A 21,398-nucleotide genomic window follows, 5' to 3' on the forward strand; every position below is an offset into this window, starting at 1 on the left:
GTCTCCCCAACACCTTTTATCAGATGCCCCTTTTCTCTGAAAAACAAACAAAACCACACAAACCCTCCCTGCAACCAGCTTTTCTCCAGGACACCAAGTGACACATGATTGTTCCTTGGGACCACCCACTGTCCCTCTGGCTACATACGGCTCCCAAGCCTTTTCTTGACCTGTTGAGCTCATTCTTCAGCTGACTGGTTTTTCTCTAAATTGCACATTTATAATTAACTGCACGTCTCAATTTCCTTTTACTTTTCACTCCTACCTTCTGGGTCCCAGCCTCTATTACTTCATCTAGGGCATGGTCCCACTTCTGACCTTGCAATGCTGTCACTGTTCAGCATTACCATGTTGAAAACTCACCCTTCATTCTTTGAATTTTCAGCAGAGGAGACAGGCAACATTCAATCTGCAATATACCTGGGGAAAAGGACATTTTCCCACACTTAACCTGCTTGCCATTAAAAAAAATTTATTTACTTTATTTATTTATTTTTGGCTTCGTTGGGTCTTCGTTGCTGCGCGCGGGCTTTCTCTAGTTGCGGCGAGCGGGGGCTACTCTTCATTGCGGTGTGCGGGCTTCCCATTGCGGTGGCTTCTCTTGTTGCACATCACGGGCTTTAGGCACGCGGGCTCAGTAGTTGTGGCTCACGGGCTCTAGACAGCAGGCTCAGTAGTTGTGGCTCACGGGCTTAGTTGCTCCGCGGCATGTGGGATCTTCCCGGAACAGGGCTCGAACCCGTGTCCCCTGCATTGGCAGGCGGATTCTTAACCACTGCACCACCAGGGAAGTCCCCGGCTTGCCATTTTTAAAACACATTAATGCTATATTTAGAGGCAAAATAGTAGAGTGACAAGAACCAGACTTTAAGGCAGGCAGATCTAGGTTTAAATCCTAGCTCCATCACTTATGGTTATAAGATCTTGGGCAAGTTATGTAATCTCTTTGAGCTTCATTTTCCCCATTTGTAAAATGGAGTAATAATACACCCCTTGTGGGGTTACCATGAGGATTAAATGAGATAATGCACGTAAAGCACCTGGGACAGCACCTGCACATAGTAGGAGCCCAAAAAACACTAGTGATTTATACTACCGTTATAGCTATTTTAGTTAATAAACAATAAGCCTAACTGGTAGGTAGCATGAGTGTGCACACCGTGTTATATGTATCAGATGCTCCGGAAGAAGTGAGAGATAGAAGTACCTTAAGGCGCTTAGAGACCAGTTAGCAAACAGGACGGGAAAAACGTAGAAATGACTTCAAAATAATGAGAGTACAAAGCAGCGCAAGATAACATTCCTCCATGGTGATGGCAACATCAAGGTCAACAGACCAGAGGAGGGGAAGGACACAGTAGGATGGGCAGGCTGAGAGCTGGAAGGGGGCAGGATGAGACGCTCTGGGGTAGGAAGTGATGTGGGCGGAGCCGGGGACACAGCCAGAGGACAGAGAATAGATCTGTTTGGTCTTGACTGAGGCAAACTGTGTGGACCTTGATGAATTTGGATTCCATCAATCAGCAAAGTTTAGCAACTTGTGTGTGTGGAGGTGGTGGTGATGAGGGGGCTTTGGGAGTGTAGGGTTTAGGAGCACATTTACAGAGAGGACTCTGGTCACCCCCATCCTTGGACATGTCTGTAGTCACAGCAGGCTTCTGGGTATGAAAATCAGACTCCAGAACATGGCCCTGACTGCTCAGTGCAAAGTCGACTACAGTGCTGAGATGACGGACCTCAACCTGCGGACTGGGATGAATGACATATGGGAAACCTGTTTCGGGGAAGAAATGGCAGCCAGGTTTGATGACAGAAGAGGAGAGGATGTAAATAACAGGGGAGGTTTTATGCCTGCGTGGCTGAAAAAATAGTATCAGGAGAGGAACAACCAAATTTAGGAGGGAAGAGAGTCTTTGGAAATCTTAATTCAGAGCTGACGGAGGGACCATGGAGCAGATGAAAATTGTTAATTATAACCAACATCCATTGAGCACATACTCTGTGGCTATTTAATTCTCACAACAGTCCTGTGAAATACGTATTATTGGGCTTCCCTGGTGGCGCAGTGGTTGAGAGTCTGCCTGCCAATGCGGGGGACGTGGGTTCGAGCCCTGGTCTGGGAGGATCCCACATGCCGCGGATCAGTTGGGTCCGTGAGCCACGATTACTGAGCCTGCACGTCTGGAGCCTGTGCTCCGCAATAAGAGAGGCCACGATAGTGAGAGGCCCGTGCACCGTGATGAAGAGCGGCCCCTGCTTGCCACAACTAGGGAAAGCCCTCGCACAGAAACGAAGACCCAACACAGCCATAAATAAATAAATAACTAAATAAATTTAAATCATATGGGCTTCTAAGAAGACCTCTGCTTAAAAAAAAAAAAAAAGAAAGAAATATGTATTATTCTCCCCATTATTCAGATGAGGAAACTGAGGGTTGATATTCATATCTATTAGTCTGGGAAGGACGTCTCTTCCCATCCATTTAGGAGGGGGATGGATAGAGGAGGAGATGAGCTGAGGTGACATGGAGGAGAGCTGAGGGTCCCAGACTTCTTAGCAAAACAGAGGAAAGATTTTGGGAAAATTAGGAGTGTCAGTCTGAGCCAAGCCGAGGTTTAAGAAAACCGTATGGGAAATGCACTACAGAATCCACGAGGGAGGGCTGAAGTAAACTTGCCGTATTATAAGGGGTCAGTTCCATGAAGCCAGGAGCTGGGACGGAGAAAGCAGGCTGGGATTGCTGAGGGAGTGGGGAGTCCAGGGACGGACGGACAAAGTCATCCAGGTGGAGGTCCAGCACAGCCAAAAATGGGGCGGGGTCCCAGAGCAGAGCTTGTCTGGGGCTTAGAGTGACATCTGAACTTTTATGTTTGTTAGAAATACAGTTTGATTCTCCGATGGTATGTGAAGGCAGGGTGCTCTGGTGGGAAAGGCCTGAACTCTGGAGCCTGGCACACCTGGGTCCGAGGTCTGGCTTTATCGCTGAGGAGTCCTGTGGTCTCGAGCCAGTAAGCTCTGGCTTGGGAGGATGGGGGCGCCGTTCCTGGAAGGAGGGGTCCCTGGGAGAGGAGTGGGGTTGTGGTGGATGCGTTGGGTTTGGGGCAGGTGCACGGAGGTGTCTAGGCTGTAGCTGTAAGCCTGGGAGTCATCAGTGACAGATCACCTGGGGAGAGAAGGTAGGGAGGGGGAGAAGGCAATCTGGCATAGGATCCTGAGAAGCAACCACAGAGGAGAGGAGTAAGACAGACAAGACCACGGAAGGAGCCTGGGAAGGAGAGTCAAGAGGCAGGAGGGAGAGCCGGCTGGCATGGGGTTATGGAAGCCAAGAAAACCCTGTCACCAGCGCAACAATCTCCCTGGCTCACTGGCTTCAAGAAGAGCTGCCCTAGAAGTTAAGATGTCTTCGAGGGAAACCCAAGCTCCCCTTCCCAGATGCGAGCGTACCAGGGTAGCCTTCTGGTCTCAGGGAGAGTGAACACATCTGCTTGGGAAGCCCTGATATAAGCCTGCCTGGCCCCTGCTCAACAGGCAGACCCTGGGCACACAGGACACAGCCAGCTGCAAGCGCTGCTGGGAGAGAGAAAGGTAGGGATTCAGTGTGAAATCCCCATCTGCCTTCCTCCCTTCAGCCCCATCAATAAAGAACAGGCCTGACTGCTATGCTGTGGGGAGCAGCTGGGTCAGGCGCAGGTCAGACCAGGCTGTGCAAGAGCTCTCGCTGCCCCTTCCCTTCTGTGGCAAATTCCTGAAGACAAAGAGGTGCTGGCTGTCTCCAGGGCTGCTTGTGCGTGGTCTTGTGGCAGGAAAGCTAACTGCAAAGGGAAAGATGGCTCCTCGCTCTGGATTCTCAACCTTGGAGGGGCCCAGGGCAGCAGGGGAGTAACCCCCACTATAGAAACTCTGGGATGAAACTAGACCCAGAGAAAATCTCCTGAAGGGATGCAGACCAACACAGAGACCTGGTCCCCACGAAGTGCTCCAGGAGAGGGTCACCTGCACAGCCAAGGGCTGCCCTCACCTAACCTTCACGAGCACTGTGTTGGACAGATGTTTTCACCATCTCAGTTTTTGAGACATAAGCCAAGACTGGGATCCAGGTATTTTTATTCCAAATCTCATACTCTTCCGTAACCCTGAGAATAGATTTGATACCAACAAATAGCAACTAAGCACAGAGCTTCATAGCCTGGGGCAATCCCAACTGCAGATTCAGGGTCTCCCACCTGGTGTACTTAAAATAGACAACAGATAAGGAAGTATATAAGTCAGCCCTAACATTTTCTCATTTTAGAACTAGGAATACATGAATCCCAAATGGTGGGAGAAATGGAAAAGCATGCATGGCTCTTATCATGAGACGATGCACATTTCTGTGGTTAAGACATTTCCTTTAAACCTGGGAATGAATTGTGTTAATTCCCAGACCCAATAGACTAGCAGCATGTCCCGGGGACACAGAAGCTAGCAAAAAGTGACACCACTCCCGTGGAAGCCATCGGACCACTGTGGCAGTTACCACCTAGGCTGAACTCATGTTCAGGAGAGAAATGAACATTTACTGACAGCCTGCTTTGTGCAATGTTCCTAATATTATTCGTATTTATTATCTTATTTGATCCTCAGAATGACTCTGTAATTTAAAGCAAGGACTCAAACAGATATCTGTATACCCGTGTGCACAGCAGCGTTACTCATAATAGCCAAAATGTGGAAGCAACCAAGTGTCTATCGACAGATGAATGAATAAACATAATGTGGTACATACATAGAATGGATGTTATCCAACCTTAAAAAAGGAAAGAAATTATGACACAGGCTCCAACATGGTTGAAACTTGAGGACGTTATGCTCAGTGAAATAAGCCAGTCATAGATGGACAAAAAAATGTATGATTCCACTTCTACGAGGTATCTAGAATAGTCAACTTCATAGAGATGGAAAGTGTAATGGTGGCTGCCAGGGGCTGGGAGGAGTGGGGGATGGGAAAGTTAGTATTTACGGAGTACAGAATTTCAGCTGGGGAAGATGAACAAGTTCTGGAAATGGATTATTGTGGTGACAACGCTGTGAACGTACTTAATGTCACTGAACTGTACACTGAAAAATGATTGAAATGATAAATTTTATGTTATATATATTTTATCACAATAGAAAATTTAAAAATATATGACTCTGTAGGGTAGAGGTTACTCTTCTCGTCTTACAGATAAGAAAAATGGGGCACAGAGGAAATCATGCAGCCAGACTGAATGAGGGTCTATCTGCCGCTAGCACCCTAGGTTTCCTTTACATTATGCCGCCCCTTCTAGAGCTCAAGGTAGCCCTGGTCTGACTGCGGGGCTCCCTGGCTCCAAGATTCCTCTGTCAAAGGATAGAGAAAATCCCAAGTGAAATTGGACCTAACTGCAGTTTAGAAACAGAGGGGTGGGTGTGGCTTGGGCTTGAATTACAGGGCTAAACCTGAGCATTGTGCCAACTCTAAAATTATGAAATGAGGGTCTCCAGGCGTCTCTCTAATCCAGAATGATTATCTCCACTGCCGAGCATCCAATTTAAATCATTGTGTTTAATACAAAGCCACAGAACAGAGCAGCCTGTCTCCCGACATGTAGTTACCATGGAGACCGGAGATGATCCTCAGAGGGAGTTATGTGGCGGAGGGAACGTGGCTGCTAGCTTCTGAGAAGACAGGGGGCCAGGGGAAACCGTTCTAAAATAGAGCCCGGAGACGCCCTTTGTCATCTTCCTCCTTAGCAAAGCCCCTTCTAATCCCAAAGCGGGAAAGTTTACAGGTAAGCAGGTCATGACCACCTTTATTAAAAGTCCAGGCTGCCCAAAGAGGCCAGACCAGAGGGGTTTACCAACAATCCAGAAATACACCACATGTAACCCCATCTGCTCTCCTTCCCTCATCTACTCCAGTGTTGGCGAGTCTTCATTTTGGTCCCAAAGCTCAGTGATAATAGTGCTATCAAGCTGCCGAGGAAGGCTGTCCTGAGGCCGTGCTAGGTGCTGATGCTGGGGAATGAGGGAGGCTGTCCTGAGGCTGCGCTAGGTGCTGATGCTGGGGAATGAGGAAGGCTGTCCTGAGGCCGCGCTAGGTGCTCATGCTGGGGAATGCGCGCTGGCGTCTGCTCTGGGAGGCAGGGAGGCCTATGCCTGTACTTGCTAGCTTGGAAAGGCATTTCACTCCCTGAGACTCAGCTTCTCCACCTGCAAAGGAAGGAAAATAAGGCCTGCCTGAGGGGGGCTTTAAAGATCACGATACGTGTATAAGGGATACAGAAATGCTGGGCCTGACAGGGCAGTGCAGCCCTCCTGGAGGGGACAGCGGCTGGAAACGTAGCTGCAGGTCCTACGCAGAGCCATGCACTGCCAGATGCCACCTGGGGGTCTGGGAACCCAGAGCCCGTGAGAGGCTCCACACGCTCCAGGCTGAACACTGTATTTTCCGCACAGCAGGAAAAGTAGACTCTTTGATGGGCCACTATGTCTGGGGCTTAGAGATTCAGAACAAGCGTGCTCTCCCGAATATAAGTCCTAGTTATCTTAAGCCTGGCAAAGTGAGAGTCAGGGCACCAAACCAGGAAAGAGCTACAGCCCAGGCCTGGTGGTAACAAAGGGTACCAAACAGGATGGAAACCTGACAGAGGGAAGGGGAGAGGGTGGCAACAGCTCAGTGGTTAGAATTTCAGTTCATGTAAGTTTTATCCTAACCTAGTCCGCTCAGAACTCCCCGGCCCACTTCTGTTCTCCATTGACTCTAATTGTAAGACAAAGAGGGAGCAAGAGGAAGCAGAATGAACTCTTCCCTATGACATCATCACAACTTATTATACATAAAGATATGGGTCATGTGAAGAAAATATATTATATCGAGATCAATATGTAGCCAAGTATCATGGAACATCCTCATGGACCTCATCTGAACCCCCAGCACTCAGTTAAGTTCTTTTTAACACACACACATCACAGATTTTTTTCTCTCCAAATAACTTTAGAAAATTCTAAAGAAAATTCTTAACTTTTCAGGCTAACAGAAAGGGACACTGCTAAGGGCTGAGAATGTTTATCAAGTGCTTGGTTAATACACTGAGTTTACTGTTCTCTTAAGTTTTTGGTTTACAGCCTGCACTAAAAAAGTTTGCTTCCAAGGATATAGAATGGCCAAAACAACCTTGAAAAAGAAGGACAAAGTTGGAAGACTTACACCACCGGCTTTCAGGACTTACTCTAAAGCTATCATAATCAAGACATTGTGGTATAGGTGTAAAGATAGATACATAGGTCAAAAGAACAGAAAAGAGAGTGCAAAAATAGACCCACACATATACGGTCAACTGAGTTTTGACAAGGGATGATCTTTTCAACAAACGGTGCTAGAACAATTGGATAGCCATATGTAAAAACACTGAACCTCAACCCTTACTGGATACCATATATAAAAACTAACTTAAGGGCTTCCCTGGTGGCGCAGTGGTTGGGAGTCCGCCTGCCGATGCAGGGGACGTGGGTTCGTGCCCCGGTCCGGGAAGATCCCACATAACACGGAGCGGCTGCGCCCGTGAGCCATGGCCGCTGAGCCTGCGCGTCCGGAGCCTGTGCTCCGCAACGGGAGAGGCCACAGCAGTGAGAGGCCCGCATACCACAAAAAAAAAAAAAAAAAAACTAACTTAAAATGAATCATTGACCTAAATGTAAGAGCTAAGATTATAACACTTCTAAAAGAAAACATAGGAGAAAATCTTAGTGACCTTGGATTTCACAAAAATTTCTCAGTTACAGCACGAAAAACAAACTATGAAAGAAAAAGAATTAATAAATTGAAGTTCAAAATGAAAAACTTTTGCTCTTCCAATGACATTGTTAAGAAAATGAAGAGGTAAGTCATAGCCAGGGAGAAAATGTTTGCAAAACATGTACCCAACAAACGACTTGTAGCTAGAACATATAAACAACTCTGACAACCCGATAAAAAGAAGACAAACAGTGCTCACTTCGGCAACACTAAATTTGGAACAATACGGAGAAGATTAGCATGGTCCCTGCACAAGGATGACACACAGATTCCTGAAGCATTCCATATTTTTCAGTTGTAAGGTAAATAAGTACTAGGGATGTAATGTATGACATGATAAATATAATTAACACTGCTGGATGTTATAGGTGAAAGTCATTAAGAGAGTAAATCCTAAGAGTTCTCATCACAAGGAAAAATTTTTTTCCTTTTCTTAAAAAAATTTATTTATTTATTTTGGCTGCACCGGGTCTTAGTTATGGCACACAGGACCTTCACTGCAGCATGCGGGCTTCTTAGTTGTGGCATGCATGTGGGATCTAGTTCCCTGATCAGGGATCGAACCTGGGCCCCCTGCATTGGGAACGTGGAGTCTTACCCACTGGACCACCAGGGAAGTCCCTCTTTTTTCTTTTATTTTGTATTTATATGGGATGATGGATGGTCACTAAACTTATTGTGGTAATCTGTTCATGAAGTATATAAGTCAAATCATTATGCTGTACATCTTAAACTTATACAGTGCTGTATATCAACTATATTTCCATAAAACTAGAAAGGAAAAAATAAAGATTTACCTATTCTTTACATTTCATAAAAAAAAAAAAAAAAAGACCAATGACTCAAAACATAGGGAAAAGATGTGAACTCTTCACCAAAGATATACAGAGGGCAAATAAGCACATGTAGAGACATTCAACACTAGGGAAGTGCAAATTAAAACCATAGTGAGCGGGCTTCCCTGGTGGCGCAGTGGTTGAGAGTCCGCCTGCTGAGGCAGGGGACATGGGTTCGTGCCCCGGTCCGGGAAGATCCCACATGCCGCAGAGCAGCTGGGCCCGTGAGCCATGGCCGCTGAGCCTGCGCTTCCGGAGCCTGTGCTCCGCAATGGGAGAGGCCACAACAGTAAGAGGCCCGCGTACCGCAAAAAAAAAACCATAGTGAGCTACCACTGATACATCTGTTAGATGGCTAAAATTAAAAAGACTGACCATAACAAGTGATGGCAAAAATGTGGAGCCTGGAAGCAACAGAAAATGTTACAACCACTTTGGAAACCACTTTGGCAATTTCTTAAAAAGCTAAATGTACACCTACCATATATTCTAGGCGTCCCACTTCTAGGTAATTACACAGGGGAATGTAAGCATGTGTCCACACAAACACTTGTACACAGATATTCATAGTCGCTTTATCTGTAGTTGCCAAAAACTTAATAATGCTAAGTCAGAAACCAGACCAAAAAAGAAATACATACTGTATTTTCCATGATATCAAAATGTGAGAAAATGCAAATTAATCTATAGTGACAGAAAACAGATCAGTGGTTGCCAGCGCAGGGAAGGATTGCAAGGGACACCAAGAAACTTTGGCTGGGGGGGGTGGCGGTGATGGATATGTTTATTGTATTAATGGTGATGGCTTCGCAGTATCTACACATGTCAAAGTGTATCAAACCATACACTTTAAAAATGTGTGGCTCATTGTATGTCAATTATACCTTAATCAAGTTGTTTAAAAAAAAAGCATAACACATAGATTAAAAAAAAAAAAAAGTGGCTTCCTGGGCTACCCAATCATGACCTTCTTCATTCTGTACATACTCTTCCCAAGAACAGAGTTCACCAACATTCATCAAGCTTAATTTTATTTTTAAATATTGAGAACACTGTAGAGAGTTTAAATCTAAAGAGGAAAGTTACTTATAGATGAGGGGTTGAATTCATTAATCTCCAGTGGCACTTCCAGCTCTAAAACTGTGTGCACGAGTGAGTGCACATGTGTGTATGTGAGAGTGCGTGTGTAAGTGTGCGACTGTGAGAGTGAGTATGTGAAAGTGTCTAAGTGTGTGAGTGTGTGTGTAGTGTGAGAGACAAACATTTGTGAATGAGGGACTTCCCTGGTGGTGCAGTGGTTAAGAATCCACCTGCCAATGCGGGAGACATGGGTTTGGTCACTGGTCCAGGAAGATCCCACATGCCGCGGAGCAACTAAGCCCGTGCGCCACAACTACTGAGCCTGCACTCTAGAGCCCGCGAGCCACAACTACTGAAGCCCGCGCACCTAGAGCCCGTGCTCCGCAACAAGAGAAGCCACCGCAATGAGAAGCCCGCACACCACAACGAAGAGTAGCCCTGACTCGTCACAACTAGAGAAAGCCTGTGCGCAGCAACGAAGATCCAACACAGCCAAAACAAACAAACAAACAAAGAACCACACTGGTGAATGAGAAAGTTCTTAACTATAGCTGGCCTACAGCTTTATCCTCACATAGTCACTGCTTAGGGATCCTCACAGCACCTAATTTTTAATTAACAAGAAATAAAAAAGGATCAGAAGGAGAGAAAAACATGGTTGGCTACAGGGATAACCTGAGGGAACAATGAGGCGGAAACCACGTAAGGGAGAAGATACAGCGTCTACACACATTTCTACCTGCCAGTGAACCATTCTAAGATGTGTACCTGACATTCAACACAGAAATATGGCCACTTCAGATAGGAGGCAACCTCAGTGAGGAGAAGAGATATTTTCAACTGAGATTTTTGAAGCCTTCCAGAAGGCCATATTCAAATATTTCTTGAAATATTAAAAAGTATTCCGTCTTTACAAAAAGAAATAGGAGGAAGAAAAATACATCATTCATATACTACATGTCTCACTGAAGTATACATACAATACATGATGTAGTTTTCTTCTATCTTTTTTTTAAATCCCAGAGATGCTGGATGAGAGTATAAAAGCAGAGCTAGTATGAGATATGAAAGGTTTCCAAGATGCTTGGGTTTAATCACAAAGGGTACATTTATCTCTATTCTTGAACCAAAGGTTTTAAAAAGCAGTAATCTCTCTGTATAGATCAATTCTTTGCAAACACTCTTATTCTAGGAAATGAGGAGCTGCTTGGTGACCATAGGAGATTTTTTTCCAATGCTAGATGTAAAAATTTGTAAGAAATGATAGATCTCTCTTACATTTGTTCTAAGAAGAGTCAACCTGGCCTACATGTTGGCCTGCCAATTAACATAGATGTACAGTGAAAGTTGCCAGCAAGGTTTTGTTATACGAGATACCTGATTTGAAGCAGGACATCTTTAAATAGCTCCTGCTACGTGCTGAGTTTATGACTGGATATTTCTGTTTTTAAGAGAGAAGAGAAAGAAAATTATCTAGAAGTCATCACCAGTACTATTTAGGCTCCATTTGAAACCTATAACACACACAGTCAACCCTGACAGTAGAGACAGAAACCAATTTTGTAATTCCTATTTGATGTCTAACACTTTAATACGTATGCCTGTGAGGAAACTTCACAAATGGGTTTTTCAGGGGTTGGTCCTCAGTCATCACGATCTCTTTATTTATTTTTATTTATTTATTTATTTATTTATTTATTTATTTATTTTGCGGTACGTGGGCCTCTCACTGTTGTGGCCTCTCCCATTGCAGAGTACAGGCTCCGGACATGCAGGCTCAGCGTCCATGGCTCACGGGCCCAGCCGCTCCGCGGCATGTGGTATCCTCCCGGACCAGGGCACAAACCCGCGTCCCCTGCATTGGCAGGCGGACCCTCAACCACTGCGCCACCAGGGAAGCCCCATGATCTATTTATTTAACAAACACTCATATAGTGCTTAGTAAGCTCCAAGTACTATTTTTTAAATATATTTTTTATTTTAAAATTTTTATTCATTTTTTATTTTTGGCCACGTGGCTTGTAGGATCTCAGTTGCCCAACCAGGGACTGAACCCTGGCCACGGCAGTGAAAGCACCGAGTCCTAACCACTAGACTGCTGGGGAACTACGAAGTACTATTTTAAGTTCTTTACCAGTAGTATCTCAACACACACAAAGTATTATCATAATCTCCATTTTCCAGAGAAGGAAGCTGAAACACAGAGAGAGATTAACTCGTCCAAATCACACAACCAGTAAATGTGGAGCTGAAATTCAAACTTTGGCCGTCCACCCCAGCCTATGCTCACGACTGCCACCCTATGTAGACATTCATCTATTTCTTGAGCATCTATTGTACTACATGTTTTAATCTTTGCGAGTCTGTGGTGAGTCACGAGTTAAATATAAATTGTCGTCTCTGCCCCTCAAAGTTTTCAATCCAGCTGAGAGACAAACTTTACATAGGAAACAATTTGAAAGCCCCAGGATGACATTTTATTTCAGCTGAGGAGAAAAAAGTGGATCCTGGGGCTGAATTAGCTGGAGGAAGAATGTGACATGAGCTTGGTAGGTCGTGAAGGCCTTCTGTGGATGGGTGGGAAGGGATGGCAGGAGGGAGCATGGGACATTCATAGCGAAGGGGGCTGAGAAAACCCCCTTCCTGATGGATGGGCACATATGGGCAGTGGGGATTGGATGGAGAGGGCAAGTTCAGATGGTGAGCTGTCCAGGGTGAAGACCTAGGACTCCAAACTAGACAACAGGGAGCCACTGCAAGTTCTCAAGCAGGACATGACCCTGCTGGCAAAGCCGAGGACATAGGCAGCACGGGCACTAGATGGACAGTAGAACAATCTCATTGCAAAGCCAAAGTGGGTGGATCAGACAGAGTCAAGGCCAGGCCTAGGGTGGAAGCAGGCACTCAGCCTGGGGACTAACGGTTATCATGCACGTACTCTGTGCCAGGCACTGTGTGAAGTGTTTTTCGTGCATCAACTCATTTAATCCCCACAACAACCATTTGTAAATGGTAAAAACTGTCAGCTCTAAGGCACGGACATCAGTGTTATTCCTCTAGGGACAGTGGTGCGTTATAAAGCCGCCATCTTGGGGAGGCGGAGAGCTTACTCTGCTGTCTGCCTGATGCATCAGTTCCTTGATGCCTTTATCTGGTCCAGGCAAGCTTAGAGCCACACAGTGTTGAGTTAACTATTTGCATGCAGCCTACTGAGAGGTCAGAGGCTGTCTGAAAGGGGTGACTGTCCAGAATCTGGGGTTTCAGGATCCTCTGAGTGGTGTGGTGAAAAGGGCCTCAGACTGAGAAACTTACAGTCTGGTCCAACTACCTCTGGGACTTGGGGCAACGCATCCACTCTCTCTCCCTGTCAATGGGAGGGTGGGGCTCTATTTCTAAGATCCCTCCAGTTTTTTTACCGGAATGAAGTGAACTTGGGACCATCAGTTAATAAGCAAGACTGTATGAGGCTGGATCCCGACAAGCAGGAAGGGTTACTGCAGAGCAAAAAGACTGGAAAGAGATTTTGGCTAGAATTAAACAGAAATGGACAGAATAACAGAGTCAAGAAAAAAGAAGAAAGGAAGTGAGCAGCATTTAAAGGTTTAAAGCCCAAAGAGCCAGTTTCAAAGGCAAAATAGCAAAAACAGTCTGCCCAATGGATACATGGGCTCCTTGGTAAGAAGGTTGGCAGGCTGGACAACAAAGGGAATTTATTTATGTCCCAGCGGGTCCTATCCCAGGACTCTGATAGGTTTAGTCCTCTGCAGTGGGAGGAGGGAGGTAGGGTCAGGACCCTCCACTGGGGGCGGGAAGTGGCAGGCCACCTAGCCTGTGCCACTGTACATCTGCTAGGCTGATCCTGTTCTAGACAAACACTCTTTGGGTTAGGATTTGGCTCCCCTTGTGGTTTGACTACAAGAATAGACGTCCTGCTGCTGATGGTTTTGAGTTAGTGGGAGGCTGTCTCAGTGACCAGATGGCCCTGGCACAGACAAGAGAGAGTCTCTGGGTCCTCAAAGAAGAGGCACAGACCCAGCTGGATTTCCATTTGATGACATCTTGACCATGGCCAATCCGCCGCTCATTGATGATGCCTATGCGGTACAGACAGGAGGGCAGAGCACAGCACCAGGGACACTTAGCAAGTACAGGGGTTCTAGGCCCCAGGCTGGGGCTTGGGAACCCAATAATGGGACCCTATAATGTGAATAGAAGGAGAGAAACTAATAAATAATACTGGCAAGGGTGAGGCAAGACGAGCCCAAGTTTTCAAAGGGGATTCAGATGTCATTCTGGCACATAAGGTGAGGGTCAGACAGGCAACAGGAGTAACAGCCAGGACAACGTGCCATTCAAAATAGCCGAGAAAGTTCCTTAATAATCCGCATGCTAGTGTTAGGATCATCAAGGATGCTTTAAAAAAAAATACATGGGCTTCCCTGGTGGCGCAGTGGACAAGAATCTGCCTGCCAATGCAGGGGACACGGGTTCGATCCCTGGTCCGGGAAGATCCACATGCCGCAGAGCAACTAAGCCCATGTAGGCGCTACTGAGCCTGTACTCTAGAGCCCGAGCTCCGCCGCTGCAATGAGAAGCCCGCGCACCGCAACGAAGAGTAATCCCTGCTCACCGCAACTAGAGAAAGCCTGCGTGCAGCAATGAAGACCCAACACAGCCAAAAAAAAAAATTTTTTTTTTAATTAAAAAAAAAATTAAAAAAAAATACAGATGGGGGAAGAGGCAGACCTAGAGACATTGATTTCATTAGTCTGGGGTGGAGGGTACAGGCAGTAGAGAGGAGGGGTCTGGACATGTATTTCTAAAATAATTCCCCAAGTAGTTTTACTGTAATTTGCTTCCAAAGGTTGAAAACCATTGGCCTAGACAGTGGTTCTCAGTCTATTTCTGGAGGAGTGGGAGGCAGAAAAGCCATCTAGGAAGCATTTCCCCATTGTCCCTGCTGCCCCCTCTGTCACCATCTTAGTGAAGGGGCTGTGCCTGTAGTTTGATTCTGATATTCCCACCGGGCCACGGAGAGCCACTGGTGGGGTGGAGCTCAACAGCCTGCATTAACATTCTTATTATGTAATATTAGATTCACACCAAAGAATAAGCATAACTTATGAGTAAGCTAAGTAGGATAATGATAAAAGACCCCCGTGACCCAAGTGAAATCCTAGACCTTTATTAACACAGTTGGTGTCACTGGCTCTCCTCCCTCCCCTCCTGCCCCTGCCTTCCCACAGGAGATAACCCCCTTCCTCCGTGGGGGCATTTTTAACAAGCAGGGCGTCCTGGCATCTCTGGAGACCAGGTTCTGGGCCTCTGGGAGGGAGGGGCCTGCAGGTTGGAGGCGTGGAGGAGGCGGGGAGGAGGATGGAGTGCCTGGGCTGTGAGCAAGGGGGGCAGAGGCAGGGGAGCCAGGCAGAGCGTGCCCCAGCCTCTAACAGAAGCAGAGGCGGGCAAAGCGTGTGTTAAAGAAGCGCTAGAGAAACCCCTTCAGACCCAGTACAATGGAGACCCAGATGCTCTCAGAAAAGCCAGGCTTTCAACGGTTTTGTTTTCCCAGCCCTGGCTGCTGCTGCCCAATTGACAGGCAGGCCATAGCTCAGGGGGTGCAGAGTTCAAGGCCCTTCGGATCTGTCAGACGGGAACAAAAAGGCGCAACTTGATCTCTCTTTCTCTATAGGCTAATCACAAGGGTGAGCTTTCCTTGGGGTTATTATTCTATTATAAACCCAGATGCTGAAAGCAGATCAACCGTTACCTTTCTTAGAAGGTGCAAAGTAGGTCAGCGGCAGTCTATCAGGGTACACAGCCTGGGCCTGAGTGCCACAGGCTGTGTGAGTAATTAAATCCACACATCCCTGACATCAGCAGTGCAACAGGAGAGCATTTTCTCTCCCCAGGAGATTGTCAGGAATTAGAGATAAGAGGAAGCCAAAATATCCAGCCGTAGGAGCAGCAACAGGGAGGAGCAATCCAGGAGTGGGGGGGACGGGGACGGGGCAGGAAGCCAGTTCTTGGGAGGCTGGGATGTCTGAGGCAGGACTCTGGGCAGGGTCTCCCAGAGGGGTCTGGGGAGGACTGCGTCAGGGGCTGTGTTATGAAATAGACGCTCAGTATGAGCTGCGGCACAAGGACAAGGTCCGATCTTACTTAGGGGGTGGATATAACAAAAGGTCAGTTTAGGTGACGTGAGCAGCCAGAGTGGCTTGGCGTTTATGGGCCTATAACTTGGGCCTGGCATGGATTGGGGGTGTCTGATCCTACAGGAACTGGGGGAGGTGGGACCCTTTAATCACACAGGGGTTTTTCTGTGTTTTTCCAGAGACAGCTGCTTCCATGGATGAGAAGCCTGGAAAAGATCAAAAGTTACCCACCACCTTGCACAAAGTTGCACGTGCAAAGGTCTTCATTCGCTGTAAAGAGCTGGAGGCTCTCAGGGGAAAACTCGTCACTCCTGGCTAATGAGGCCCCGGCAGATGACAATGTGGAAAATAAAACAAAGAAAGGCCAGCCTCCTCTCCCAGAGGCTGGTAGGCAGCATAGTGACAGTGTGGCATCCGACCCTGGACTAAAGATCTCCCAAGCGGGGAGAGTAACCGGCAAGCTACAATTTTTGGTGCAAGGCTGCACACTGCATACAATTTTTGGTGCACGCTGCAAAACGGACCCCAGCATGGACTGGTGTGGTAATCAGAGTTATGTTGGTGGTAAATACCGGGTCCTCTCTTACTCTCTTGCTGGGAGTATAAACTTACAACCAAACTGGAAAACAATGTGGGAGTCTCTCCCAGAGCTAAACATGTGTGTCTTCTATGACCCAGCAATCCCACTCCCAGGAATATGCCTCTAGAAACGTGCACACACGTTTACTAAAAGACATGGATGAGAACATTCAGAGCAACAGCATTTGTCATAGCCCCGAAGTAGCAACCACCCAAATGCCTGGTGACAGCAGAATGTCTAGGTACTCTGTGGGCTCTTGTACAGTAGAACACTATGAAGCAATGAAGTACAACATGCAACAACATGGCTGAATTTCACAAAAATAATGTTGAGCAAAGGAAGTCAATGCAAGGGTACAGGCTGCCTGATTTCATTTACATAAAGCAAACAGTCAAAACCTATGGTGAATATGCTGAAAACCACCCGCTTCTGCACTTTAAAGAGGCAAATTGTATGGAGTGTGAGTTATACCTCCATTAAGCTGTTACTTTTTAAAAACTATGGTATTAGAACTCAGGATAGCTGTTATCGTTGGTGAGGAGTAGTGACTAGGAGGGGGCACAAGGGGGGCTTCTGGGTGCTGGCAATGTTTGGTTTCTCAGTTTGGGTGCTGGTTACAAGGGTGTGTTCAGTTGTGATGATTCTGTGTACCTTAGAACCTGTGCGCTTCTCTGTATGTATGCTGTACTTCAATAAAAATAACCACAAATGAAGCAGGCCTGGCCTGGCCGGGCTCAAGTGCATGGGGATGGTGAGCCGGATGTGCTCACTCTCTTCAGAAAGGCCCCGACTGCCACCAGAGTCCCCCCAAGAGGACCCTGCAAGAGTTTATGAGGATGGGGCTCCCCATTCATTAGTGAAGCCTCATCTGCAGGGCCCTGGAGTAATTCTCAGAGGAGAAAGTAGGGCAGGTCCACCAATCACTTCTATTCCCAGGGCTTGGCTCAAGCGGGCAGGTGTGGCCTGGGATGCCAGAGTATTCAGCAGGCCTGGCGGCATCCTTGCCTCAGCAGAGGCTGGGCCATGGCTACTGTGACTCCTCACAGCTCAGCCTTCCGGGGGTCTGATCTGTTGCGTCTGGACTGGGAAGGAGGCATATCCTCAGGGAGACCTTAAGGGACATCTGCCTGAGCTGGGCCAGCCTCTGCCTGCCTGTAGCCCCAGCCAGGCTCTTCAGGGTGGGTTTGGGGAGCCTTATCAGTTGCTGCCTAATAGCCGGAGCACTGGAGCCCCCAGGAAGATGGATCCCAGGGGGAGTGCACTGAGCATGGGAGAGGGGCTCCCTGAGAACCCCAAGTAGAACAGAGGTGAGATTTTAAGGTACAGGGCCAATGGGGATTTGAGGCAGTGGGCCAAAGTAGGACATAGGACTGCTGCCACTGGTGGACTCCTTTCACCCAGGGGGCATTAGAGGCCAAGTCCTTTATAAATCAGACAGTGCAGAGGGCTGCTGCCAGGGCCAGGGACTTCTGACCCTCAAGATGCTGATTCAACTCTGCATTTGCAAAAAGTCTTCCAAGATGAATCTGATGCACAGCTGGATGTAGAGACAGCATGGATAAGTATCAATCACTTATTCAGTCAACAAACAATTGCTGGCCAGCTACTCTCATTCCAGGTCAAGGCCAGGTTCTGGGAAAGCAGAAGAATACAGTCAGGTCTTGCCCTTAAGGAGCCCATAGTCTGGTGTCCAGGGAGAGGCCTGCATATTACAGATAATTACAGCACACAGGGATGACAGCAATGACAGGATTCTGGAGCACAGAGAAAGGGTGAAAGAACCTACTTGTGACTCTTTTGGCGAAACATAATTTCCTCCTGATTCATTTGTTTCACAGGTCTGAATTTTTGTATTTTGCATTTAGGGACATAAAGTAGCTCAGGCCCAGCTCAGTAATTCTTAAATATTGTCCATGATAATTCACTCTGAAAAGAGGGCCTACCACCAGTATCTTTCAAGCTGTTTTTAAAAAGAACGAGCTAGGAAAGATAATAAAAGATAGTTAACTATGTCTGTTTCATAATTCTACCATTAAAATCATCTAGAATAGGCATATCTATTTTTCACAATTTTGGGGAAATTAATTTAGCTTATCATACATAAAGCAGTCCCTCAGACCTACCCCCGCCACACACACACCTCCTGCCCCACGCATGCACAATAAGAAACTCCAGCTATTCTCCTCTTCCTCTAGGTCTGTACTACATGACATAAAAATATAAAAATAAAATCAGTTCCTGGCCTGGGTGCCTCAGTAAGTGATGCGATCAGCAAAATAGGCTTAAATGCCTCCTTTTCCATAATCATAGAAAGCTATGACATTTAGCCTGAAATTTCCTATTTTAGTTGCCACAGCGGCCCCTTCAAGAGCACCCTTCTCCTTTGAGCGATACAGCAGGAGCACCCTGTTCATGTGGATCTAGTCCAGAGCAGCCCCAGAAACAGAGGAAACCACCGAGGAAGGCACTTTCCCCAAACAGAAGCTTTACCTTGGTCCCGTGGTAGAAGTCGTCCACGCATGTGGCGTTCATGAAGGTCTGGTGGAAGTGGGTGCTGGTGTCGATGCCTCCAGGGATCACCAGTTTCCCAGTGGCATCAATCACCTTGGCCCCTCCGGGGATCATGAGCTCACGGCCCACCTGCTGGATGATGCCATTCTCAATGTAGACATCAGCCTCGTGGGTGCAGTCATCGTTCACAACCTTGCCTCCCTTGATGAGAATCCGCACACTGGCTGAATTGGCAAGCATGTTCCTGTGAAAGGGGAGAGGGGGCACTGGTCAAGGTCCAAATTCCTTTTCACTGTCACCAAGGTCCCACCCTTTCCTGTGAGAGCCCAAACTCCATGGGCAGAGTACGTGAGCAGGGATGGGGAGGAAGTTTCTCCACAGCCCGAGGACACTGGTCCTATAGCCAGCTGGGGCCACAAGCCTCCCACTGACCTCCCAGCAGGACTCATTGGGAATCATGACAACACAGCAGTCAGGGTGAAGCTGGGGCCCAAAGAAACATCAATTTTCACCTTCTCAAGAAGTTGTGGTGGTTCTAAAGCATTTTCATATCTCTTGTCTCATTTTATTGCTAAAACAACCCAAGAAGTGGCATTTTACAGATGAGAAAACTGAAATTGCTAATAATGAATTTATGGCTACTAAGTAGCCAAGTCAAACCCAGACGTCTTGTAGGACCAGTGTCCCCACTATACCGTATGGTCCTGAAGATGTCAGAGGCTCCTGGGATGTGTCTCAGAGAGCCAGATTCTCCAAGCCTCACAGCTGCTTAATTCATGTCATTCTTCAGATGGATTCTGATTCAGTTCACCCTCCTATGTTTGTCTCAAGAAGTCCACGACCTCACTGCAGCGCCACAGCTGGCTGCACATTGACAAGCTCATCTGATACGCTCAAGCCCCACCCGCAAGGTTCAGCTTTATTTGGTCCAGACTGCATCCCCAGAATCAACTTTTCAAAAGCCATAGAACTCTACCATACACTTAAAGAGGAAGTAACCCCAATCTCTTCCAGAAAATAGAGAAGGAAACCTTCCCAAGTCAGTTTATGAAGTCAATACTGCCCTGATACCAAAGATAGAGAAAGACAGTACAGAAACAACAACAACAACAACAAAAAAACTATAAAGTAATATCCCTCATGAATGTAGGTACAAAAATTTCTAACGAAATATCAGCAAACAGAATTCAGCAATATGTAAAAGAATGAAAGAATCCCACTATGCAAATGGAATTACTTCCAGGGATGCAAAGCTTGCTCAATATTTGAAAATCAATCAATGTAATCCACCATATTAACAGGCTAAAGAAGAAAAAAATCACATAGTCATATAAATTGATGCAGAAAAAGCACTGGACAAAATTCAACACCCATTCATGATAAAAAACTCTCAGGAAAATAGGAAAAGAAGTTAACTTCCTCAAGTTGATAAAGAACATCACCAGGGACTTCCCTGGTGGTGCAGTGCTTCAGAATCCGCCTGCCAATGCAGGGGATATGGGTTCGACCTCCGGTCCAGGAAGATCCCACATGCCACGTGCTGCAACTACTGAAGCCTGTGCACCTAGAGCCCGTGCTCCCCAACAAGAGAAGCCACTGAAATGCAAAGCCTGTGCACTGTAACGAAGAGTAACCCTTGCTCAGTGCAACTAGAGAAAGCCCACACACAGCAATGAAGACCCAACACAGCCAAAAATAAATAAATAAAAAAATTAAAGAACATCACCAAAAAACCTACAGCTAATATCAGAATTTATGAAAGACTGAATACTTTCCCCCTAAACTGAGAATAAGGCAAGGATGTCTACTCTCACCACTGTTATTCAACAAAGGGAGTTTTAGCTAGCACTAATGAAATAAAAGGCATATAGACTGAAAAGGGAAAAATAAAACCATTCTTATTTGCAGGTGACGTGATGGGGGCTATGCAGAAAATCTCAAAGAATCTACAAAAAATCTCTTAGAACAAATGTCAGTTCAGTAAGGTCACAAGGTACAAGATCAACAAAAAGCTATTGTTTTTCTATATACTAGCGATGAACAAATGGACACACAAAAAAATTGAAATACTTAGGTAGAAATCTAAGAAAACATACAGGATTTGTATGCTGAAAACTACAAAATGCTGATGAAAGAAACCAAAGAAATAAATAAGTGGAGAGACATACAATGTTCATGGATTGGAAGACCCAGCATAGTAAAGATGTCAATTCTCCCCTAATTGATATATACGTTTAATGCAGGTTGATTCGGCGACTATCTTGACCATTCAGTATCTGAACAGAAATGATTTTTACTTAGGCTTAGAAAATATAGGACACAATCTGACCGGGGGAGGGAGACTACACCACTGCAGTATCTCTGTGGGCTTAATAAAGCCCACCTTTCTACATGGTAAACTTATTCTTCAGGATCCAATCAATTGTTCCCTCTTCTGAGAA

At 46.4% G+C, this 21,398-nt stretch overlaps 1 protein-coding gene and 1 non-coding gene across 2 annotated transcripts in view; one reads left to right on the top strand and one right to left on the bottom strand.

The window, feature by feature from the left end:
* Positions 1-19,197, bottom strand: part of DPYSL5 (dihydropyrimidinase like 5) — a 47,115-nt gene extending 27,918 nt beyond the window's left edge. The window contains exon 1 of the mRNA XM_027113617.1: positions 18,937-19,197. Coding sequence (XP_026969418.1) covers positions 18,937-19,197 — 261 coding nt within the window. The remainder of the gene's footprint in view (positions 1-18,936) is intronic.
* Positions 7,988-8,090, top strand: LOC113624221 (U6 spliceosomal RNA). The gene has a single exon (XR_003434266.1). It is a non-coding gene; the product is annotated as a U6 spliceosomal RNA (small nuclear RNA).
* Positions 19,198-21,398: the final 2,201 nt, after the last annotated feature.

The sequence above is a fragment of the Aethalodelphis obliquidens genome, unplaced genomic scaffold, assembly GCF_003676395.1.
Source record: "Aethalodelphis obliquidens isolate GAN/ISIS:26980383/991018 unplaced genomic scaffold, ASM367639v1 scaffold12, whole genome shotgun sequence".
Taxonomy (NCBI): domain Eukaryota; kingdom Metazoa; phylum Chordata; class Mammalia; order Artiodactyla; family Delphinidae; genus Aethalodelphis; species Aethalodelphis obliquidens.